At 41.9% G+C, this 25935-nt stretch overlaps 1 protein-coding gene across 12 annotated transcripts in view; it reads left to right on the forward strand.

The window, feature by feature from the left end:
- MPHOSPH9 (M-phase phosphoprotein 9) overlaps positions 1-25935 on the forward strand; it is an 84197-nt gene that overhangs the window by 31768 nt on the left and 26494 nt on the right. For 11 of the 12 annotated variants that reach the window (XM_074402093.1, XM_074402095.1, XM_074402103.1 and 8 more), the window contains 7 exons: positions 2713-2838; positions 2999-3459; positions 3762-3917; positions 8655-8742; positions 12202-12417; positions 23354-23401; positions 24979-25043. In XM_074402093.1, the coding sequence (XP_074258194.1) occupies positions 2713-2838; positions 2999-3459; positions 3762-3917; positions 8655-8742; positions 12202-12417; positions 23354-23401; positions 24979-25043 (1160 nt within the window). The remainder of the gene's footprint in view (positions 1-2712; positions 2839-2998; positions 3460-3761; positions 3918-8654; positions 8743-12201; positions 12418-23353; positions 23402-24978; positions 25044-25935) is intronic. The other variant, XM_074402094.1, reaches the window with a different exon arrangement.

Consider the following 25935-nt stretch of genomic DNA (forward strand, 5'->3'; position numbering starts at 1 on the left):
GACCAGGATGGTCTCGATCTCTTGACCTCGTGATCCACCCGCCTCGGCCTCCCAAAGTGCTGGGATTACAGGCTTGAGCCACCGTACCCGGCCGGGGCACCTCTTTCATTGGTGGTCAGTGAGAGGAGCACAGTATGTGGTGGCCCTCCAACGGTCTGAGGGACAGTGAACTGGCCCCCTGTGTAAAAAGTTTGGGGACGCCTGGTTTTGAGCTTATGAGCAGGGAATGACAGTCTGTCACAACCACTACTTGGCCCAAAGCAATTACAAGATACCATTAATTACAAGAGGCATTTTTTTTTTTTTTGAGACGCAGTCTCGCACTGTTGCCCAGGCTGTAGCTCAGTGGCGTGATCTTGGCTCACTGCAATTTCCGCCTCCTGGGTTCAAGCAATTCTCCTACCTCAGCCTCCCAAGTAGCTGGGACTACAGGCGTGCCCCACCATGCCCAGCTGATTTTTTTTGTATCCTTAGTAGAGACGGGGTTTTACCATGTTGGCCATGATGGTCTTGATCTCTTGACCTCGTGATCTGCCTGCCTCGGTCTCCCAAAGTGCTGGTATTACAGGCGTGAGCCACCATGCCCAGCCACAAGAGGCATTTTTACTTCAGAGATGTTAGCATGACAAGAGCATGATAAAAGTGGTGAAAAGTGGTACTATCTATTCCCATGAGCTTTGAATAAAATAACTCCAGCTACTCCCCCAGGCCACCAGGCTGTGGCCATAGTGGAATATTGCTACTTGTCACAGGCTTTAGGACTTGAAAAGGCTCCTTTTGTTGTTGGCATGTCAGGAATGAATTCTACAGCAGGATTATGGGAATTGTGGTTCCTTTTTTTTCTTTTTTTTTTTTTAATTGAGACAGAGTCTCATTCTGTTTTCAAAGCTGGAGTACAAGTGCAGAGGTGAGATCTCGGCTCACTGCAACCTCCACCTCTCAGGTTCAAGCAATTCTTCTGCCTCAGCCTCCTGAGTAGCTGAGGTTACAGGCATGTGCCACCATGCCTGGCTTATTTTTGTATTTTTAGTAGAGCTGTAGAGATGGGGTTTCACCATATTGGCCAGGCTGGTGCCGAACTCCTGACCTCAAATGATCCACCCGCCTTTGCCTCCCAAAGTGCTGGGATTACAGGTGTGAGTTGCTGCAGTATATTTTAAAGGTTTAGATTTAACAAATTAATGCCTTGGATGCACACATTTGCAAGCTAGTTATAAGATTTTCAGAATATATATTCGTGGTGCTCTGAGCCTATATAGGGTCTAGAAATGGGACATAAATTTAAAGCTACATAATTAACATGTTCTTTCAGGGTTTTCAGTGTATCTGTTGTTGAATGTGTAATCTCATTTGCGGCAGTGTTCACAGTTTAAATTTGAGGCCCAAGGTTAATTGGTTCTCCTCTCACATTGTATAATACGTCCCACCTTGAAATAATTTAAGCCCGAAGTTTTAATGTTTATAGCCTTGACCTCTGTGCAACATTTTTAGTGTAGTGAAGCCTTGATTTCAATTTTTAGAAATTAGGGTCGTATCTTCTCTGTGTGTGTGTGTTTTTGTTTTTGTTTTTGTTTTTTTTGAGACAGTCTTGCCCTGTTGCCCAGGCTAGAGTGGAGTGCAGTGGTATGATCCCAGCTTACTACAGCTTCTGCCTCCTGGATTCAACTGATCTTCCCACTTCAGCCCGGCTGAACTTTTATATTTTTTAGTAGAGATGGGGTTTCACCATGTTGGCATGCTAGTCTTGTACTCCTGACCTTAGGTGATCTGCCTGCCTCAGCCTCTCAAAGAGCTGGGATTGCAGGTGTGCATCATCGTGTCCAGCTTAGGGTCATGTCTTCTTATTTTATTAATGAATAAAGGGACTTATTTCCAGTTGGTCTTTGCCAAAAGGCCGAGAAGCAATAGGGGGACTTATTTTCATTGGGTCACTTTGTGACACCTAGTTTTGGTTGGCCAACTCTTTAAACAAACATGATTATAACTACATAGATAAGGAACCCTGCCTCTTGGTGCTTTTTTTTTCCCAGTCATATGAAATTAGTTTGGCCAGAAGTTTTCTTCTCCTATCATGCATTATGAAGTATTTGCTTATGTCAAAACTTGGTTCTTGGCTAGGCATGGTGGCTCATGCCTGTACCCAGCACTTTGGGAAGCTGAGGTGGGAGGATTGCTTGAGCTCAGGATTTGGAGACCACCTTGAGCAACATGGCAAGACCCCGTCTCTACAAAAAAATAGAAAAATTAGCTGGGCATGGTGGTGCATGCCTGTAGTCCCAGAAACTTGGGAGGCAGAGGCAGGAAGATCACTTTAGACTGGGAGGTTGAGGCTGCAATGAGCCATGATCACACCACTGCACTCCCGCCTGGGCAACAGGGTGAGACCCTGTCTCAAAGAAACCCACAAAACTTGGTTCTTATTTTCAGTGAGAGAACTAAGAATTTCATTATTTGGAAGTATTCATAGGCTGCTAAATAATTAATGTTCACATTATCCCTTTAGTGTCCACTGTTAGGAGATCCAAACATCTTTCCATTCTGAGGTAGACTCATCATACTAGGCAGTGACTTCCAACTTTGTATTATAAATCTGACCGTCTACGTTTTCAATTTGCTTAAAGTCTTTCAAAAATCTTTTTATGGTACTTATTTTGATATCACTAATTTGTTCATTATTGATAACACCATTTAATTTTGTTTCATATCTTTAAGTCTAATACTAGTAATGAGATGAAGCTACCGTCACTGAAGGATATTTATTATAAAAAACAAAGGGAAAACAAGCAGTTACCTGAGAGGAATCTCACTTCTGCTTCCAACCCAAATCATCCACCAGAGGTAAAGTTGTCCACATTCTGCTGAGTGAATGTGAATGATGCTTCCTGACTCTTTTACCTCAAGCTTCATTTTCCCTAGGAGATTTAAAGCCTACTCACTTGAAAACAAGCAAAGTAAAACCGAGTTCTCAGAGTGAGACTTCCCTTTGTCTTGTTTCTAGGTCCTGACTCTAGATCCTACGTTACACATGAAGCCAAAGCAGCAGATTTCAGGGATTCAACTCCACAGCCTTCCGAATGCCATGGATGACAGAATATCCTTTTCTCCGGACTCTGTTCTAGAGCCTAGCATGTCTAGTCCCTCTGACATAGACTCATTTTCACAAGCAAGTAATGTCACTTCTCAGTTACCTGAATTCCCAAAATATCCTTCACACACAAAAGCTTCTCCTGTGAACTCTTGGAAAAATCAGACATTCCAAAATGAAAGTAGGACCAGTTCCACGTTTCCATCAGTATATACCATTACTAGTAATGATATCTCGGTGAACACTGTAGATGAAGAAAACACTGTCATGGTCGCTTCGGCCTCAGTCAGTCAGTCACAGCTTCCGGGTACAGCCAACAGTGTCCCAGAGTGCATTTCACTGACTTCCTTGGAAGATCCTGTGATATTGTCTAAGTATGTATTTCACTGAATGGCTTGTAATGTTAATAGATTTTCTGTGATGTCTGATTGAAAATGATCTTTACTGAACTTGAGTATTGCCTAAAATCTTAGAGATTTAGCATTTATAAGATAGAGCATATAAAAACTCTCACTCGATTGTCAACTTCTTGTGTATTAATCTATATATTTGGTGTCATGGAAAGAAAATATGCTATATTTTTGCCCACAAGAATCATTGTGTTCTTGGTTTCTTTTGGGGGATGGAGATGGAGGATAGCTTTCATAACATGTATTTTTTATTCTCACTGGATAAGGATTAGGCAAAACCTGAAGGAAAAGCATGCTCGTCACATAGCAGATCTTCGAGCTTATTATGAATCAGAAATAAATAGTTTGAAGCAGAAGCTGGAAGAAAAAGAAATCTCTGCAGTTGAAGATTGGAAGATAACCAATCAAATTCTTGTAGACAGGTAAAATTTATAATTTAGCTGTGAAGTTTTCTCTACCTTGGATTTATTATTTTCCCAGAAGTATAGTGTAATAAAACACTTTGAAAACATATACTTTGGATTTGAAATTTTAATAGTCACGTTTGCCTAAGTATTTGAAGCTATGAACCCGCCTCTTTTATTTTTGTAAGTGCAGTCTCATTCTTGTCACCCAGGCTGGAGTGCAGCGGCTTGATCTTAGCTCACTGCAACCTCTGCCTCCCAGGTTCAAGTGATTCTCCTGCCCCAGCCTCCTGAGGAGCTGGGATTACAGGCATGCACCGCCACGCCTGGCTAATTTTTTTGTATTTTTAGTAGAGACGGGGTTTCTCCATGTTGGTCAGGCTGGTCTCAAACTCCTGGCCTCAGGTGATCTGCCCTCCTTGGCCTCCCATAGTGCTGGGGTTACTGGCATGAGCCACTGCACCCAGCTGAACCCACCTCTTCTAATACACTAATAACTGACAGGGAGTCATCTGTTTCACATGGCAAAACACTGAAACAGTTTAGCAAATTTTGTATGTGAAGAGTAATGCCATTGATGGGAGGAGCAGTACTATGGACTTCCTAATATTTATGGCTTATGTCCTATGGCAGTTCTCAACCTTTTTAAAAGGCCCATTAAAGTACTATAGTTCCCATTCCAAAAAAAAATCCACAAAGAAATATAGGGGAGAATGGCCTTATATTCAGGATAGCTTCACACCTATTTTAGAATCACTTAGAAAATTTGATGATTTCACTGGTATTAGTAATAGAGTCCTTGCAGTGTACTTTATAATTAAACGGAACTTAGGCATGGTGGCTCAGATCTGTGGATCAGACTTTGGGAGGCTGAGGCGTGTGGTCTGCTGAGCTCAGGAGTTCAAGACCAGCCTGGGAAACATGGTGAAACCCTGTCTCTACAAAAAATTGAAACATTAGCTGGAGTAGTGGTGTGTATCTGTGGTCCCAGCTACTACTTGAGTAGCCGAGGTGAGAGGATTGCTTGAGCTTAGAAGGTCAAGGCTGTGGTGAACTGAGGTTATGCCATTGCACTCCAGTCTGGGTGACAGAGCAACACCCTGTCTCTAAATAAATAGGACTTAAATAGATTGAAAATTGATGAAGATCTACCTGATAGCAAGGAGTTCTCTAAGGAGAAAAGACAAAGCTCACTTCAAAGAACTAAGGAGGGAACTAAAATCTTCCATCTGGTTAACAGTTTAACTTTCAAAGTTACGGGAAAACTAGCCTTTGTACTAAGTAGTTTTGGTTGCTGTGGTAGTTAACATGGCTATCTTATTCCTGAATGTTTCTGCAGCTTTCATTTTGGATTTGGTGGTGTGGGGGTACAATGGTAGGGAAAAGTAATGTGAAAAATAGCCAAACAAGAAAAGATACAGGTTTAGGTTTTTTAGGACAAAAGCAATAGATGGTAGGTTATGGGAAGTTGGATTTTTTTGTTCTTGTTAAGAAGGCAAAGATGAGGCTGGGTGTGGTGCCTCACGCCTGCAATCCCAGCACTCTGGGAGGCCAAGGCAGGCAGATCACTTGAAGTCAGGAGTTCCAGACCAGCCTGGACAACATGGTGAAACTCAGTCTCTACTACATATACAAAAAGTAGCCAGATGTGGTAGTGCACACTGAAAATCCCACCTACTCAGGAGGCTGAGACTAGAGAATCGTTTGAACCTGGGAGGCGGAGGTTACAATGAGCTGATATTGCGACACTGTCCTCCAGCCTGGTTGACAGAGTGAGACTCAGTCTCAAAAACTAAAAGGCAAAAATAACTGCAGTTACTTCCCATAGGAAAACAAGTATGAAAGAAGCCCACCAGTGAACTTTTAAAGATTAAAGACAGAGTGCTAAGGAAGGTACCTAGAATACATTATAGCCAGTTAAAACATTTTTGGCTGAGTGAGGTGGCTCAAGCCTGTAATCCCAGCATTTTGGGAGGCCGAGGTGGATCATGGATCACCTGAGGTTGGGAGTTCGAGACCAGCCTGACCAATATGGAGGAACTCTGTCTTTACTAAAAATACAAAATTGGCTGGGTGTGGTAGGGCATTCCTGTAATCCCGGCATTCAGGAGGCTGAGGCAGGAGAATCACTTGAACCTGAGGGACTGAGGTTGCCGTGAGCGGAGATGGCGCCGTTGCACTCCAGCCTTGGCCACGAGCGAAACTCCGTCTCAAAAAACAAACCAAAAACCAAAAAACCCACGATTTTTATGATGAGAAGATCTTTGAGCATGTAGAGCAATGAGCAAATGTGGGTGGAGCAAATTGGAAGCTAGGGTTTTAAAAAAGTAAGTGGCTGTGTTACAGCAGTAACAGTGGCAGGTGTGGTTTCTGGAGTAAATGTAATCACTGTGCAAATGAATAGCAATATTATTTTCTCCTACTTCCCAAAAAAGATTTGGTCTGCCTTATGGTAAACAAACAAACAAACAACAACAACAACAAAAACTGTGTTACAGAGGACAGTAGAAACAAAATAAATCGTAGTCATTTAGAACTGTAGAAATGATTCCCCCAAGATACAAACCATTATTAGCAGCGCATATACGCTGGTTTTTTTCAAACTTAAAATTGCAAATTTGAGAATCCCCCTGGTGTTACAAATGGGGCCATTAGCCAGCTGTGATATCAGTTATTATGTTATGGATTTGGGACTTGGGACAGTGATCTCTGGCACGTTAGAATCTGTAGTACTGAAAAAAGTCAAATACAATTTACACACTTAAACTTGACTATTTGACTTTTCTCAAGAATAGTCTCATTCAGGTTTTTGTGCTAAAAATAAATAAATAAATAAATAAAAAAGGATAGTTTTATCATGGCTGGTCCAATGGTAATGGGTTATCAGAACTTATTAACATTAGTGTCTCTAAAGTTGTTATACAACTCCCCACTGCTAAATTTAACTGGCTTAAAAAAAAAAAAAAGAATAGTCTTATCACTGTTTCATGTCTGAGATGCATTAATGCACAGCAGTTAGGGGCATGAACTCAGAGTGCTCAGCTTACGCTCCCAGTGTGACTGCTTACAACGTGTGTGACTTTCAGTGAGGAACTGAACTTGTTTTCTCCATTCTAAAATGGGATCAATGATAATCTTTTTTTTTTTTTGCGGGGGGAGGGAGGGAGGCAGGTGGCAGGTCTCCCTCCTCTCCCCTCCCGATGATAATCTTAATTCACAGAATTGTGAGGTTAAGTGGAACATGCTTAACAAAGACCTGGTGTATATAGTCAGTGCTAAATAAATACAGCTTTTATTATTCATAGTATGTTAAACACTGAGTCAAAATGGTCATTGAATTCTTCTATGTATTCTTATTTTGAGGGTCTGTAATAATTCACTTTACAAAGGAAGTTAATTATAAGAATAGTTGGGCTGGGCGTGGTTGCTTACGCCTATAATCCCAGCACTTTGGGAGGCTAAGGCGGGTGGATCACGAGGTCAAGAGATCGAGACCATCCTGGTCAACAAGGTGAAACCCCATCTGTACTAAAAATACAAAAATTAGCTGGGCATGGTGGCGCGCGCCTGTAGTCCTAGCTACTCAGGAGGCTGAGGTAGGAGAATTGCTTGAACTCAGGAGTCAGAGGTTGCGGTGAGCCGAGATCATGTCATTACCCTCCAGCCTGGGTAACAAGAGCGAAACTCCATCTTAAAAAAAAAAAAAAAATTTATTCATGCTAAGTTTGAAATAGTACAGAAGGACATAATATGAAAAGCAAATTGGATCGCTTGAGCATAGAAGTTTGAGACTAGCCTGGATGATAAAGTGAGATCCCATCTCTACAAAAAATCAAATTAACTGTATGTGGTGGTACATACTCAGGAGGATGAGGCAGGAGGATTGCAGAAGGTTGAGGCTGCAGTGAACCATGATTCCACCACTGCACTCCAGCTTGGAATGAGATTGCACCACTGCACTCCAGCCTCTCATACGGAATGAGATCCTGTCTCCAAAAAAAAAAAAAAAAAGTCTCCTTTCCTAATCTCTAGTCCCAAATCCCAAATTTAATTTTTTGTATTTTCCCAGAAGTCATAATGCATAAATGTAGGTAGATTTTTTTCATAAGATCAAGCTATTTTATTCACGTCTTTTTTTACATCTTAAAAAAATTAATTTTAGGCTAGTCATGTTAGCTCACACCTATAATCCCAGCAAGGCTGAGGTGGGAGGGTCACTTGAGACTAGGCTGGACAATGTAGGGAGACCCTATCTCTACAAAGAAAAAAAAAAAAAAAAAAGAATTTCACTCTGTTCCTCAAGCTGGAGTGCAGTGGCATGATCTTGGCTCACTGAAACCTTAACTTCCCACGTTCAAGCCACCCTCTCACTTCAGCCTCCTAAGCAGCTGGAACTACAGGCACATGCCATCATGCCCAGCTAAGTTTTGTATTTGTATTTGCAGTAGAGATGGGGTTTCACCATGTTGGCCAGGCTGATCTCGAACTCCTGGCCTCAAGTGATCTGCCTACCTCAGCCTCCCAAAGTGTTGGTATTACAGGTGTGAGCCACTGTGCCTGGCCAATTTTGGTGTTTTCTTTACATACTATACTATCAGATTCATTGGGATATATTCTACTAAAATGGCATCCTGAGTCTTAGCTAACGCTGGAGAATTTGTCTTATGTTACGTATTAGAGAATTGGTTAGATTTATGTAATACTTTAAGGGTAATAATTTTATCTTCTAATTGAAACTAAATTTATGGTTTTTAGATGTGGCCAGTTAGATAGTGCTCTGCATGAAGCTACTAGTCGCGTGAGAACACTTGAAAATAAGAATAACTTACTGGAAATTGAAGTGGTAAGTATTTTTTTTTTTTTTTTTTTTTTGGTGGGAGTTCTGGTGAGACTAATGAAGTATTTCACAATAACATCGATTATGTGTTTTTTATCTTTTTAAGAAAGGCTTATGAAGTTTATGTTTTTAGTGCTGTTGGCTTCATATAGTACTATAAACTTTACCCTTTTAAAACTTACCTTTTGGCCAGGTGTGATGGCTCATGTCAGTAGTCCTAGCACTGTGGGAGGCTGAGGTGGGAGGATTGCTTGAGTCCAGGAGTTCGATACTAGCATGGGCAACATAGGGAGACCCCTGTCTCTACAAATTAGCTGGGCATGGTGGTGCACACCTGTGGTCCCAGCTATTTGGGGGGCCGAGGGAGGAGGATGACCGGAGCCCAGGAAGTTGAGGCTGCATTACCATGATTGCACCATGGCACTGCAGCCTATGCAACAGAGCACAACCCTGTCTCAAAAAATTTTTTTTAATTGAGATAGAATTTGCATACCATAAAACTTACCCTTTAAAGGGTACAATTCCGTGAATTTTAGTATATTTAGAGTTAGGCAGCCACCACCACAATCAATTTTAGGACATTTTCTTCAGTTAAAAAAAAAAAAAAAACCACCTCACACCCCTTGGCATCACCCCCACACATTCTGTCCTCCCACGCCCTGGCAACCACACCTCAGTTTTCTTTCTCTGTGCATTTGCCTTTTCTGAACATTGATGTAATTGCAGTCCTAGACTGTGTGGCTTTGTGTCTGGCTTTTTCACTTAGTACAATATTTTCAAGGTTAATCCATTCTGTAATATATCAGTCTTCATTCCTTTTTATGGCAGAATGTATTTCATTCTGTGAATAAAACTCCATTTTTGTTAATATTCATCGGGTAATGTTTAGATTATTTATACACTTTCTGGCTATTTAAATTATTTTGCTATGAATGTTTGTCTATAAGATTTTATGTGCCACATAAATTTTTAGTTTTCTTGAGTATATAACTAGAAGTGCATAAACTTTTTATGCTAAATTTACTTTTTTCCCCATGCATTACCAAGTTTTATTTTTTTACACTTAACTTTTTTTCTTTCTTTCTTTTTATTTTTCTTTTTTTTTTGAGACGGAGTTTCGCTCGTTACCCAGGCTGGAGTGCAATGGCGCGATCTTGGCTCACCTCAACCTCCGCCTCCTGGGTTCAGGCAGTTCTCCTGCCTCAGCCTCCTGAGTAGCTGGGATTACAGGCATGCGCCACCATGCCCAGCTAATTTTTGTATTTTTAGTAGAGACGGGGTTTCACCATGTTGACCAGGATGGTCTCGATCCCTTGACCTTGTGATCCACCTGCCTCGGCCTCCCAAAGTGCTGGGATTACAGGTGTGAGCCACCGCACCTGGCTTCTTTTTTTTTTTTTTTGAGATGGAGTTTTGCTCTTGTTACCCAGGCTGGAGTGCAATGGCGCGATCTTGGCTCACCTCAACCTCCGCCTCCTGGGTTCAGGCAATTCTCCTGCCTCAGCCTCCTGAGTAGCTGGGATTACAGGCACGTACCACCATGCCCAGCTAATTTTTTGTATTTTTAGTAGAGACGGGTTTTCACCATGTTGACCAGGATGGTCTTGATCTCTTGACCTCGTGATTTACCTGCCTCAGCCTCCCAAAGTGCGGGGATACTGGCGTGAGCCACTATGCCCGGCAACTTTTTTTCTTTCTTAACAAAGACCTTTATTATGTCTTTCTCAATCTTTTGGTGTAAGACAGTCTTTTTAAGTGTAAAAAAATTCTCAAAGTCTGTGTTTGCAAGTTTTATTTTTTAACGTGTAACTTTTTTTCTTTCTGAACAACGATCTTTATTACGTCATTCCCAATCTTTTGGTGTAAGGCAATCTTTTTAAGTGTAAAAATTTCTCAAAGTCTGTGTTTGCAAATTTTATTTTAATATCTATTAGAAGATAAAATGCATGATAGCTATTATAGAGTAGCATGTATATGTATGTGATACATGCAACTTTATAAACAAAATTTTGGTGGAAAATGTCTCTTTTGGTTTTTTGTTGAAATGGAGTCTCGCTCTTGTCCAGGCTGGAGTGTAATGGTGCAAGCTTGGCTCACTGCACTCTCCGCCTTCTGGCTTCAAGTGATTCTCCTGCCTCAGTCTCCCAAAGAGCTGGGATTACAGGAGCCCTCCCCTAAGCTTGGCTGATTTTTGTATTTTTAGTAGAGACGGGGTTTCACTGTGTTGGCCAGTCTAGTCTCGAACTCCTGACCTCAGGTGATCCGTCTGCTTTGGCATCCCAAAGTGCTGGGATTACAGGCACCCAGCCAATTTTGTTATATATGTTTTTATCTTTACTTTTTTTCTTTATTTTTTTCCAAGACAGGGTTAACTGTCGCCAAGGCTAAAGTGCTATGGAGCCGTCATGGCTTACTGCTATCTCGAACTGTCAGGCCTCAAGTGATCCTCCCACCTCACCCTCATGAGTAGTTGGGACTACAGGCACACACCACCACACCAGGCTGATTTTTAAAAGTTTTGGCGAGACAGGGACTCCCTATGTCGCCGAGGCTGGCCTCAAACTCCTGGGCTCCAGCAATCCTCCCAAGTTGCTGGGATTTTCACTGTGAGCCACAGTGCCTGTCCTGTTTGCTTTTTTAGTTCCTTGTCTTCTCCTAAGCTTCATGACATTAGGGACTATTTATTGGTTTATCTTACATTTCTAGCACCGTAGTGTCTGGCACCTAGTGGGTATTACAGAAATGATTGTTGAATAAATATTAACATATCAGATGGGTTTTAAATTTCTTGTATTTTCATAGTGAGAGGGTACAAAATGTTTTTCTTCTCCCTAAATGTTGATGTTGGGCAACAAAGTCCAGCTAGCCTTTCAAAATAATTTCCCTAATAGCAGTGGTTATCTTTTCCTTATTAAAGTTATCTGTAGGAGCTATTGTCTTAGGTGAGTCCTAGAATCACAGTGCCACAGGCAGTAGTTTCCTGTATACTTTATGATAATGTCAGGGGCTGGTATTCCAGTAGAACGACGATTCTTTCTGGACTCTCCATCCCAGAATACAAGAAAATAGATTCTTTTATTTCTCTTTCTATTTTTTGTTCATTTTTTAATGCCCCCAACTTATTAGCTATTTTTGAGACATCAATTTTTTCATTTAAGATCAATTTTGGGCTGAGTGTGGTGGCTCATGCCTGTAATCCCAGCACTTTGGGAGGCCAAGGCCAGTTGATCACTTAAGGTCAGGAGTTTGAGATTAGCTTGGCCAACATGGTGAAACCCTGCCTCTACTAAAAATACAGAAAATAAGCTGAGGTGGTGGGAGGCTGAGGCAGGAGAATTGCTTAAATCTGGGAGGCAGAGGTTGCAGCAGGCTGAGATTGCACCATTGTACTCTAGCCTGGGCAGCAGAGTGAGACTGTCTCAAAAAAATAAATAAATAAAATTTATATTTGTCTTTTTTTTGTAGCACGATTTGAGAGAACGCTTCAGTGCAGCCAGTAGTGCTTCCAAAATTTTGCAGGAACGAATTGAGGAAATGAGAACAAGCAGTAAAGAAAAAGACAATACCATTGTTCGACTAAAATCTAGACTGCAGGATTTAGAGGAAGCATTTGAGAATGCTTACAAACTCTCGGATGATAAAGAAGCGCGACTAAAACAAGAGAACAAAATGTTTCAAGATGTAAGTAACAAATAATAGTAACTGTTTTTTTTTGAGATGGAGTCTGGCACTGTTGCTCAGGCTGGAGTGCAGTGGCGCGCAGTCTTGGCTCACTGCAATCTCTGCCTCCTGTGTTCAAGTGATTCTCCTGCCTCAGCCTCCTGAGTAGCTGAGATTACAGGCACCCACCACCATGCCTAGCTAACTTTTTGTATTTTTAGAAGAGACGGGGTTTCACTGTGTTGGTCAGGCTGGTCTCGAACTCCAGACCTCATGATCTGTCTTCATTGACCTCCCAAAGTGTCGAGATTATAGGTGTGAGCCACTGCACCCGGCCGAATAATAGTAACTTAATGACCTGGTTGGCTAAAAGTAATTTAGGTATTGTACTATTACAAGTGATTATGATTTTCTAGGTTTATTTTATTTGTATATATGTATGTATGTATATATTTATTTATTTATTTATCTGAGACAGAGTCTCACTCTGACACCCAGGCTGGAGTGCAGTGGTGTAAGCTCAACTCACTGCAGCCTTGACTTCCTGGGCTCAAGCAATTCTTTCATCTCAGCCTTCCAAGTAGCTGGGAAGTATAGGCACCCACCACCACACCCGGCTAATTTTTGTATTGTTAGTAGAGAAGGGATTTTGCCAGGTTGGCGAGGCTGGTCTCGAACTCCCAACCTCAGGTGATTCACCCACCTCAGCCTCCCAAAGTGTTGGGATTATAGGCTTGAGCCACCATGTTCCGCCTGTAGTTTTACATAACTTTGCAGCAGCCTCACGTGAATATGTACCTTCCTGATGGAGTCAATTGGGTCTTGCCTTGCAGCAAGAAGTCAGATACTTAGAATGATGGCATCACTCCCATATCTTTTCTGTTTCTAGAAAACACTCATGGTGTCCCAAGTGTGGCCATTGGGAGACACGTTAGGCTGATCCTGTGTCCTTTTGACATGCTTTTGTCATTCTTTGAGCATGTCCATATTTCCTGTCACAGCACTATGTTCCAGGCTTATCTTGTACTTTTCCAAGCCCCAGTCCTAGGATCAGTCATTTTTTCTGTTAAGCTCTGGTTCCTTTTTATGGAATACGGTATTCAGACAATAAGATCTGGTACTAGGCCAAGTCTGGTAGTTCACGCCTGTGATCCCAGCACTTTGGGAGACTCAGGCAGGCGGATCGTCTGAGGTCAGAAGTTTGAGACCAGCCTGGCCAACATGGTGAAACCCCATCTCTACTAAAAAATACAAAAAATTATCGGGGTGCAGTGGTGCATGCCTGTCATCCCAGCTTCTGATGGGGTGGGGTAGGGGGGTGCCTGAGGCAGGAGAATCACTTTAACCTGGGAGGTGGAGGTTGCAGTGAGCTGAGATCACACCACTGCTCTCCATCCTGAGTAAAATAGTGAGACTCCGTCTCAAAAAATGAAAAAAAGATCTGGTACTAAGTATGTTCATTGCTGCTGGGATGTCATTGTTTCTAATTATTCAAAAACTCACCACAATTATGTTTGAGTAGCAGTGAAGCAGCAAAGGATAGCTGGAATGTGGTGTTTTAGCTGCAATTGTATTAATGGAGCCAGTGATACACTGACTTTGCATTTATCATATCTAACATTTCAAGCATGCAGAAAAGTATAGCGAATACCCGTTCTAGCCTTCTCTAGATAGAGTGAAACACTGTCTTCTATTCCTGTCTTCCCCACCCTAGAGGTACCCACGTTGTTAAATGTGCTCTGTTATCCTCATGTAGTTCTTTTTCCTTTTACTACATATACATGTTTGTAAACAGTATTTAGTAATATTTCTTGTGATCTTGAGCTATATATGAATTACATTGCATATATCCTTCTGCAGCCTGTTTTTTTCCTTTCAGCATTGTTTCTGAGATTTGGCATGTTGACACAGTCAGCTTTTATTTATTAATTTTAAACATTTACATTTGAAATATTTTAGGTATATAAAAAGATATAAAAATATACGTATGACTCTACCACCCATCGTAAGAAATACAATACTACAGATGTGGTTGCCACCCTGTGCACCCTTTGCTGATCACTTCTGTCATGCTGGGAGTAACTGATTTAAATTGCGTGAATATCATTCCCTTGTCTGTCTTTGTATGGTCACATGTGTATGTAGCCTTAATTAGTGTTACTTCTTTGGCAGATCTTCAAACTTTTATAAATGCTATCAATACCGTCTTTACTATTGTGCAACTTTTTTCACTTGTGAGATTTACGTAAGTGGATACATGTAGTAGCACAACTTTGTGTTCACTCCTGTGTCGTCCATCATGTGGATCTTTTTTTTTTTTTCTTTTTCTCTGTCTCCCAGGCTAGAGTATAGTGGCCTGATCTTGGCTCACTGCAACCTCCGCCTCCTGTGTTCAAGCGATTCTCCTCCCTCAGCCTCCCAAGTAGCTGGGATTACAGGCTCCTGCCACTGTGCCTGGCTAATTTTTGTATTTTTAGTAGAGAGGGGATTTCACCATTTTGGCCAGGCTGGTCTTGAACTCCTGACCTCATGATCCACCTGCTTCGGCCTCCCAAAGTGCTGGGATTACAGGCATGAGCCACCGTGCCGGGCCTCATCATGTGAATCTTCTGCAGTATTTTGCTGTTAGGAGCAATACTACTGTGAACATTCCCCTATGTGGCTTCTTAGGTCAGTATGTGCAAGCACCTCTAGGATATTGTTCTTGCTGCCATAGCTGCAAAACTCATAACCTCAAATCTTGACATATTCTGTTCATGGACTCTGTTGTCCAGGAACTTGGACTGGGCACAGCAGGCACAGCCTGTCTGTTCTGCAGTATCTAGGACCTCAGCTAGAAACTTAAAGGCTGGGAGCTGGAATCTTTTGAAGGAGATGTTCCATCATGAATGGTGGCTGTCAACTAAGGTCATGGTTCTTCCTCTGTGGGCTAGGTTGGATTTCTTTGCAACATGATGGCTTAGTACTAAGGACAAGTGTCCTGAAAGAGGACCCCAACAGCTACATTGCCTTTTATGACCTTGCCTTGCAAACTGTACAGCATCACTTGTACCACATTCTATTTTTTTTGAGACAGGATCTCGCTCTGTCATTCAAGCTGGAGTGCAGTGCCATGATTATAGCTTACTGCAGCCTTGAGGTTCTGGGTTCAACTGATACTCCTGCCCCAGCCTCCTGAGTAACTAGGACTATAGGCATATGTTATCACCTTTGGCTAATTATTTATTTTTTTGATTACTATTTATTTTATTTTATTATTTTATTTCATTTCATATTTTATTTTATTTTGCTCTTGTTGCCCAGGCGGGAGTGCAATGGTGTGATCTTGGCTCACAGCAATCTCTGCCTCCAGGTTCAAGCGATTCTTCTGCCTCAGCTTCCCAAGTAGCTGGGATTACAAGCATGGGCTACCACACCCAGCTAATTTTTTGTATTAAGTAGAGACAAGATTTCATCATGTTAGTCAGGTTGGTCTTGAACTCCTGATCTCAGGTGATCCACCCACCTCGGCCCCCGAAAGTGCTGGGATTATAGGCATGCACCACCATGCCTGGCCTGTTACTTATTTTTTGAGACAAGGTGTGGTTCTATCACCCAGGCTAGAGTAAAGTGGTGCAATCTTGGCTCACTGCAGTCTCCACCTCAAGTCATCTCCCACCTCATCCTCCCGAGTAGCTGGGACTACAGGTGCATGCCACCACAACTGGCTAATTTTCGTATTTTCTTGCAGAGACAGAGTTGCCATGTTGCACAGGCTGATCTCAAATTTGTGAGCTCAAACAATCCTCCCACTTTGGCCTCCCAAAGTGCTGGGATTACAGGTGCAAGCCATCATGCCTGGCCAGTCTGGCCAATTTTTACTTATTTATTTATTTGTAGAGATGGGGGTCTCATTATGGTTGCCCAGGCTGGTCTTGAAATCCTGGTCTCAAGCAATCCTCCTGCCCTAGCCTTCTAGAACTCTGGGATTACAGGCCTTAGCCAAACATGCCCAGCGTATTCTATTCTATTTTTTAAACACTCTCAAAATCCTGCATAGGTTCAAGGGGAGGGGAAATGGATACTACCTCTTAATGGAAGGTAGCAAGGTTCTGCAAGAGCTTATGGGACTGGAAATATTGCCGTGGTTGTTAGTGGGAAATATAGTCTGTTATAATAATCTCTTTCTCTGAGTATAGTGGCTGGGACATAGACTATGAGCTTTGCTATCTTTTTTAGATATTGCTAAATTGCTCTCTGAAATGGTTGTACCAGTTTATTTTCCTGCCAGTAGTGTATGAGAATTCTTATTTTTCTAGATTATTTCCAGTGCATGGTATTGTCAAACTTTTTAATTTTTCTGGTGTGATTAAGAGGAAATGGTTATATGTATTGCCTTAATCTTCTTTTGGCCAGTGGCTTGCTTTTCACTTTATTTGTGGTATTTTTATGGAATACAAGTTTTGGATGTTTTTTTGTTTTTGTGTTTTTTTGAGATGGAGTCTCTTGTTGCCCAGGCTGGAGGGCAATGGCGCCATCTCAGCTCATTGGAACTTCCGCCTCACAGGTTCAAGCGATTCTCCTGCCTCAACCTCCCGAGTAGCTGGGATTCCAGGCACCCACCACCAGGCCTGGGTATTGTTTTTTGTATTTTTAGTAGAGGCAGGATTTCACCATGTTGGCCAGGTTGGCCTCAAACTCCTTACCTCGGGTGATCCACCCTCCGTAGTCTCCCAAAGTGTTGGGATTACAGGCGTGAGCCACCATGCGTAGCCCAGAATTACTTCTTATGTAATATATGGTATGAGGTAGGAATTGAACTTGATCCCCCGCTACAGCCCCAATGATTAACCAGTTGTCCCAGAATCATTTTTTAATAGATTATTCTTCCGTTACTGACTTCTCTTGTATATTTTATTTCTTTCTCATGTAAATCTCTTTTGAAGCTCTGAGCTGTTCCATTGGTCTGTTTGTCTCTGAATTGGAACCACATCATGTTAATTATTAGTATTTTATAACAAGTGTTGGTTTTTGGTGATGTTTCCTTATCTCGGTTTTTTTTTTTTTTTTTTTTTTTGCTCTTTTAAAAATTATTTTGCCCTTGGCTTTGTTTTGTTTCATACAAATATTACTGTCACCATGTCACTCTGCGTTTGATTGGAATTGCACTCAATTTACAGATTTATTTGGAGACAGCTGAAACTAGAAATATTGAGTCTTCCCATATATGAACATTGTTTAAATCTCTAAATATTAAAATAAAGTATTTTTCTTTTTTAAAAATTAAAACCTTTTACATCCTTTGTCCTTTTTTTCTCGAGGTATACCATATTCTAGTATTTATGTATTTCTAAATAATATACTAATATTGTTCTATTCTTTTTTTTTTTTTTGGAGACAGTCTTGTTCTGTTGGCTAGGTTGGAGTGCAGTGACATGATCTCAGCTCACTTCCACCTCCTGGGTTCAAGCAATTCTGCCTCAGCCTCCCAAGTAGCTGGGATTACAGGCACCTGCCACCATGCCCAGCTGATTTTTATATTTTTAGTAGAGATGGGGTTTCACCGTGTTGGCCAGGCTGGTCTCGATCTCCTGACCTCAAGTGATTCGCATGCTTTGTCCTCCCAAAGTGCTGGGATTATAGGAATGAGCCATTGCACCCGGTCTGGTATTGTTATTTCTTCAATTTTACATATTATCTATAACTGTGGTAGATGAAGATCTAAATCCTAATTGTAATTCTGGGTATATGTTTTCTTCAGATTTGAAAACTTTGTCTTATTGCCTATGACATGATCAGTTCTTTTCCTTTTTCTCCCCTCCCATGGCTTTCAAAAGCCTACAGAAAAATTATAAGAATGATATAGTGAAAACCCATGTATATTCTTTACCTAGATTTATCAATTGTGAATATCTTACAGCATTGCTTTGTCTTCATAGAGATAACAAACTTTTTTCTTTTGCTGAAGTATATTTGAGAGTAAATTAGACACTAATGGTAATTTACCCTTAAATACCTCAACAGGTATCTCTCAAGAACAGAGACATTCTCCTGTGTAATCTCAACGTACTTTTCATCCTCAGGAAATTTAACATTGATATAGTACATTTTAACATTGATATAGTACAATTTTACATTGATTTAATATGTAATATACATTCTGTCTACATTCAAATGTTGTCAGTTGTCTAAATAATACCCTTTATAGATGTTTTGTTTTTTGCTTTTTAATTCAGATTCCAGTCAAGTATCACACATTGAATTTATTATTTTTACTTTTTTGAGACAGGGTCTCACTCTGTCACCCAGGCTGGAGTACAGTAGGCATATTCATAGCTTACTGCAGCCTCAACCTCCAGGGCTTATTATCTTCTTACCTCAGTCTCTCGGGTAGCTGGGACTACAGGCACTACAGGCATTACAGGCGTATGCTGCCATGCCTGGCTAATTTTATTTTTTTGTGGAGATGAGGTCTCACTATGTTGCCCTTGCTGATCTTCAACTCCTGAGCTCAAGTGATGCTCCCACGCTGGCCTCCCAAAGTGCTGGGATTACAGGCATGAGCCAGAGTGCCTGAGCCACATTGCATTTTTTTAATTTAATTTTATTTTTTTGAGACGGAGTTTCGCTTTTGTTACCCAGGCTGGAGTGCAATGGCGCGATCTTGGCTCACCGCAACCTCTGCCTCCTGGGTTCAGGCAATTCTCCTGTCTCAGCCTCCTGAGTAGCTGGGATTACAGGCATGTGCCACCATGCCCAGCTAATTTTTTGTATTTTTAGTAGAGACAGGGTTTCACCATGTTGACCAGGATGGTCTTGATCTCTTGACCTTGTGATACACCCACCTCGGCCTCCCAAAGTGCTGGGATTACAGGCTTGAGCCACCGCGCCTGGCCGCCACATTGCATTTAATAATCATGTTTCTCATTCCTTCAGAATGTGGTTATTTTTTCTTTCTGGAAGTTTTTAAGGATCATCTTTTTATCCTTGTTATGCCGAAATTTTGTAACAATATATGTATATATTTTTTTAAGCCAAGAGGTTACTGCTAATTTTTTTTTTTTTAAGGTGAAGTCTCGATCTGTCACCCAGGCTGGAGTGCAGTGGCGTGATTTCAGCTCACCACAACCTCAGCCTCCTTGGTTCAAGTGATTCTCCCGCCTTAGCCCTCCAAGTAGCTGAGATTACAGGCACTGCCATCACTCCTGTGACCGAGTCATGCACCCGGTCTCTTTTTTTGAGACAGAGAGTCACTCTGGCGCCAGGCTGGAGTGCAGTGGCATGATCTCACTTGGCTCACTGCAACCTCTGCCTCCTGGGTTCAAGCAATTCTCCTGCCTCAGCCTCCTGAGTAGCTGGGATTACAGGTGCATGCCACTATGCCCAGCTAATTTTTGTATTTTTAGTAGAGACAGGGTTTCACCATGTTGGCCAGGCTGGTCTCAAACTCCTGATCTCATGATCTGCCTGCCTTGGCCTCCCAAAGTGCTGGGATTACAGGTATGATCCACAGTGCTTGGCCTTTTAAAAAATATTTATATAATTATTTTTTGCGACAAGAATTTTGCTTGTTGCCCAGGCTGGAGTGCAGTATTGAGATCTTGGCTCACTGCATCCTCTGCCTCTTGGGTTGAAGCAATTCTCCTGCCTCAGCCTCTCAAGTAGCTGGGACTATGGGCATGCACCATCACACCCGACTAATTTTTTTTGTAATTTTAATAGAGACAGTTTCATCATGTTGGCTAGGCTGGTCTCGAACTCCTGACTGCAAATGATCTGCCAGCCTCAGCCTCCCAAAGTGCTGGGATTACAGGCATGAGTCACTGTGCCTGGCCTGTAACAATATTTCTTGATATAGGACTTGTTTCATTTATTGGGGGCACAGGTTCTTATAATCTGGAAATTAATGTCCTGCAGTTCTGTAGAACTTGCTTGGCCGGGCGCGTTGGCTCAAGCCTGTAATCCCAGCACTTTGGGAGGCCGAGGCGGGTGGATCACAAGGTCGAGAGATCGAGACCAGCGTGGTCAACATGGTGAAACCCCGTCTCTACTAAAAATACAAAACATTAGCTGGGCATGGTGGCGCATGCCTGTAATCCCAGCTACTCAGGAGGCTGAGGCAGGAGAATTGCCTGAACCCAGGAGGCAGAGGTTGCGGTGAGCCGAGATCACGCCATTGCACTCTAGCCTGGGTAACAAGAGTGAAACTCCATCTCCAAAAAAAAAAAAAAAAAAAGAACTTGCTAATGTTATTTCTCTATTAATGTACTACCTCTCTTTTTTTTGTACTATTTTTCTGGAAGTTTAAACAAGAGAAGTTGTATTGCATGGGTTGATTCTCTAAAAGTTATTTATGTTTTAGTTTTTTTTTTTTTTTTTTTTTTTTGAGACGCAGTCTTGCTCTATAGCCAGGCTGGAGTGCAGTGGCACGATCTCAGCTCACTGCAACAACCTCCGCCTCCTGGGTTCAAGCAATTCTCCTGTCTTAGCCTCCAGAGTAGCTGGGACTGTATGACGCCTGCCATCATATCTGGTTAAATTTTGTATCTTTAGTAGAGACAGGGTTTTACCATGTTAGCCAGGCTTATCTTGAACTCCTGACCTCAGGTGATCTGCCTACCTCAGCCTCCCAAAGTGCTGGGATTACAGGCATGAACCACCATGCTCAGTTGATTTTTGTATTTTTAGTAGAGTCGGGGTTTCACCATGTTGGCCAGGCTGATCTCCAGCACCTGACCTCGTGATCTGCCTGCCTAGGCCTCCCAAAGTGCTGGGATTACAGGCATGAACCACCATGCCCAGCCCTCACGACTCTTTTTCTGACTGATGATCACAGCTAATTTTTGTATTTTTAGTAGAGATGGGGTTTTACATGTTGGTCAGGCTGGTCTTGAACTCCTTACCTCAGGTGATCCACCCACCTCAGCCTCCCAAAGTGCTAGGATTATAGGTGTGTGCCACCGCGCCCAGCCAGTCATTTTCTCTTTATCCTCTGCCTCCCACTGCACTGTTATCCTTGGATTTCTCAAGTTCCATTTTTCTACCCATTCATTTTCTCCTACTGTCCTGCCACCTAGCTGAAGTCTACTGCTGTATGGGATGGGAAAGTTTCCTGGGCTCTGACTGTTTAGGGAATTTCAATCAGTTTTCTATGGTCAGCCCTGTGCCTCAACCCTGTCCACCTCTAAACCTGGGTTTCAAGGTGGGTGCCTCTCACAGTTATTCTGACATCAGCCAGCTTTTCATCAGCATTCCCGGATTCAGGCATTTCGGGTTGTATCCCCTTCCACTTTGCTAAGGTACTTTATTTCTTTTCAATCTTCTAAGACTTTATTGAAACCTCTCACCTGTTACTGTCACCTGTTTTGTTTTCTCTTTGATTTCTTGATTGTTAATTTAGTGGATTCTCAGGATGAAGAGGAGAAAATTCTATTAATCTGTCATCTTTAATAAGAAATCTCACGTATACTTTATATAATTTTTTAAAATATATTTTTGGTAGTGATCTGCCTGCCTTGGCTTCCCACAGTGCCGGAGTTACAGGTGTCAGCCACCATGCCCAGCCTCTTATTTATTTTTGGGACAGGGTCTTGCTCTGTCACCCAGGCTGGAGTGCAGTGGCGCCCTCTCAGCTCTCTACAACCTCCGCCTCCTAGGTTCAAGCAGTTCTCCCACCACAGCCACCCAAGTAGGTGAGATTACAGGTGTGCACCACCCACCCAGCTAATTTTTTTGTATTTTTAGTAAAGATGGGGTTTTGCTATGTTGGCCAAGCTGGTCTCGAACTCCTGACCTCAAGTGATTGCCTGCCTCGGCCTCCCAAAGTGCTGGGATTACAGGCATGAACCACTGCGCCCAGCCTCACATACATTTTCAAATAAAGACTTTTGCACTGTGCCTTTACTATGTAGAACTAACTTAGGGAATAGTAATATACTGGCCAGGCATAGTGGCTCATGCCTATAATCCCAGGACTTTGGGAGGCCAAGGTGCGTGGATCACTAGAGGTCAGGAGTTTGAGACAAGAATGGCCAACATGGTGAGACCCTGTCTCTAGTACAAGTACAAAAATTAGCTGAGGATGGTGGCACATACCTGTAATCCCAGCTATTCTAGAGGCTGAGGTGGAAGAATCGCTTGAAACTGGGAGGCGGAGGTTGCATTGAGCTGAGATCATATCACTGCACTTTAGCCTGGGTGACAGAGCCGAGCGAGACTCCATCTCCAAAAAAAGTAATAATTTCAAAAAGAACAAGGCAAATTTTAGTCTTTTGAAATACTTAAATGGTATTGATATTTTGAGACAGGACCTCACTCTCTGGCCTGTACTGGAGTGCGGTGGTACGATCTCACTGCAAGCCTCGCTACAAGCTCACTGCAGTCTCAACTTCCCAGTCTCAAGTGAGCCTCCTGAGTCTACAAGCATATGCCACCATGTTCAGCATTTTTTTTTTTTTTAAAAGACAGGGTCTCTCCTTGTTCCCCAGGTTAAAGTGCAGTAGCATGATCATAGCTCACCATAGCCCTGAACTCCTGAATTTTCAGGGTCGAGCAATTCTCCCACCTCAGCCTTCCAAAGTGCTAGGATTACAGGTGTCAGCCACTGTGCCCAGCTGTTTGTTTTGTTTTGTTTTTTGTTTTTGTAGAGCTGAGGTCTTGCTCTGTTCTCTTGGCTGGTCACCAGCCCCTGGCCTCAAGTGATCCTCCCTCCTCAGCCTCCCAAAGTATTGGGATTATGGATGTGAGCCACTACATGCAGCTTTATTTATTTTGAAATAATTTCAAATGTATAGAAACCATTCAAGAAATTGAGAATTGTCCCATTCCCCTTACATTGAATCGCCAATTCTCTATTGCCCTTTCTCTTTTATGACATGGCATTTTTGAAGGGTATGGGCAGTTATGTCATAGAATATCCCTCCGTTGATATAATAACATTTAATTTTGTGGTGCAATTTTTTTTTGTTTTTCCTTGTAGCTTTTAGGAGAGTATGAGTCCCTTGGAAAAGAACACGGAAGAGTAAAGGTAAGGAAGGAGTAATGGTTCATGTCTAGATTTCATGCAAAGGCAGAAACATTGGATTGGGAATCAAGGGTCCTGACTCTTCCTCCTTCTTGCACCCCTTCCTGTACCCTCCGTAGCTGTTGGAACTGGAACTTTGCTTATCCTGTTTCATTATCCTTATTTTCAAATATCTGCCCCATTTAACTCACAAGTTTGTGAGACTCATTAATCTAACAGATACTTACTGAATGGCTATTACATTTGAAATGAAATTGTTCAAAAGAGTATAAGGTACCATACTGATGAAAATAATTATTTAGTACCATTTATTTGTTTTGTGTTTTCTTTTTTCTTTTTTTTTTTTTTTTTTTGAGATGGAGTTTTGCTCTTGTTGCCCAGACTGGAGTGCAATGGTGCAATCTTGGCTCCCTGCAACCTCCGCCTCCTGGGTTCCAGCAATTCTCTTGCCTCAGCCTCCTGAGTAACTGGGACTACTACAGGTGCCCACCACCACACCAGGCTAATTTTTATATTTTTAGTAGATACAGGGTTTCATCATGTTGGCCAGGCTGGTTTCCAATTCCTGACCTCAAGTGATCCACCTGCGTAAGCCTCCCTGTGTTGGGATTGCAGATGTGAGCCACCGCACCCAGCCATTTAATACCATTTAAATATCAAGCTTTGACTTTCACTGGGTTAGCTGTTGGTGGGGTTGAATTTATGAATTATGTTTGAATTTTTTTTTTTTTTAATTTTTATTTTTTTGGAGATGGAGTTTTGTTCTTGTTGCCCAGGCTGGAGTGCAATGGCGCGATCTTGGCTCACCGTAACCTCCACCTCCTGGGTTCAAGCGGTTCTCCTTCCTCAGACTCCCAGGTGTGGTGGCACATGATTATGGGCATGTGCCACCATGCCCAGCTAATTCTGTATTTTTAGTAGAGATGGGATTTCACCACATTGGTTAGGCTGGTTTCAAACTCCTAACCTCAGGATCCACCTGCCTCAGCCTTCCAACATACTGGGATTACAGGTGTAAGCCACTGTCCCTGGCCGTGTTTGAATTCTTGATGAAAGCTCTGTTTGGGGACTACATATTTGCATTCAGTAAAGCCCTTCAACTATGCTGTAAGTGAGGCTCATGTATTTCTGTTGCACAGAATGCAGGGTTGTGGTTATTGAAGCTTAACAAAAAGGCCTGCATAGTTTGGCAGCCAAACTGTTCTGAGGGTTCAGGAGCAGATCCCATGATATCTAAATCTCATTGAAAATACTTGTTTTACCATCCTTCTGAGGTTTTAGTCAAGTTTGTGGTTAAATATGTTTATTTTAACACTGGTTTGTTTCTAATTAAGCTAAGTATAATGGGCTGTATCTGTTACCCAGGGGACTTACACAGAGTGATTTGTGTAGGCTGGTGCTTTGCTCTCATTTGTTTTCCTTGAACTGTCCATCCTGGCTCTGTGGTTGATGCCATACTTGCTGAGTATAGTTTGTAGCTAGCTGGTTTAGCCTTCAATTCCTTTTCTTTTATGCATTTTAAAATGATATATCTGAATATTTATCTTGAGTTATCTGAGTTTTTCTTTTTATTTCCATAGGATGCATTAAATACAACCGAGAACAAATTGCTTGATGCATATACTCAGATTTCTGATTTAAAAAGGTAAAATGTATTATCTTACTCACATACACATACCTCAGTTGTTCTTTTATGTGTCTGTATTGAACATGATGAAAAAGAAGTATTTCCTGAGGATTTTTAAGCAGTTCGAGAACTAGTTTTATGTTAATTTTCCATGACATGGAAATACATTTTATTTCAGCCAAACAAAATTTCTTTTCTTTTCTTTTTTAAAGAGATAGGGTTGCACTACATTGCCTAGGCTGGCTGTGAATTCCTGGGCTCAAGCAATCTGCCTGATTTTTTTTTTTTTTTTTTGAGACAGAGTCTTGCTCTGTCACCCAGGCTGGAGTGTAGTGGCACAGTCTCTGCTCACTGGAACCTCCTCCTCTTGGGTTCAAGCAATTTTCCTGCCTCAGCCTCCTGAGTAGCTGGGACTACAGGAGTGCGCTGCCAAACCCAGCTAATTTTTTGTATTTCTGATAGAGACATGGTTTTACCATTTTGGTTAGACTGGTCTTGAATTCCTGACCTCAAGTGATCCACCTGCCTCAGCCTCCCAAAGTACTGGGATTACAGAAGTAAGCCACTCAGCCCAGCAAGCCTGGCTGATTTTTAAAAACTTTTTGTAAAGGTTGGATCTTGCTATGTTGCCCTGGCTGGTCTCAATCTCTCCGCCTCAAGTGATCCTTTCGCCTCATCCATCCAAAGTACTGAGATTACAGGCATGCACCGCTATGCGCCTGACTTCAAATAAGATGTTTTAAATAATTAAAATGTATTGGTGGTTGTGCCTCAAAGGTTGATATTTTCCCAAACATTATGTATTTTCTCAGCATAGGTTAAAATCAAAATGATATTTAACCACTGGAAAGAACTTTAAGAATTATTTTTGTGCTTCAAAAAGAAAACAGCATTAACACCAAAATTGTGG

This window comes from Saimiri boliviensis, chromosome 7 (assembly GCF_048565385.1).
Source record: "Saimiri boliviensis isolate mSaiBol1 chromosome 7, mSaiBol1.pri, whole genome shotgun sequence".
Classification (NCBI taxonomy): Eukaryota; Metazoa; Chordata; class Mammalia; order Primates; family Cebidae; genus Saimiri; species Saimiri boliviensis.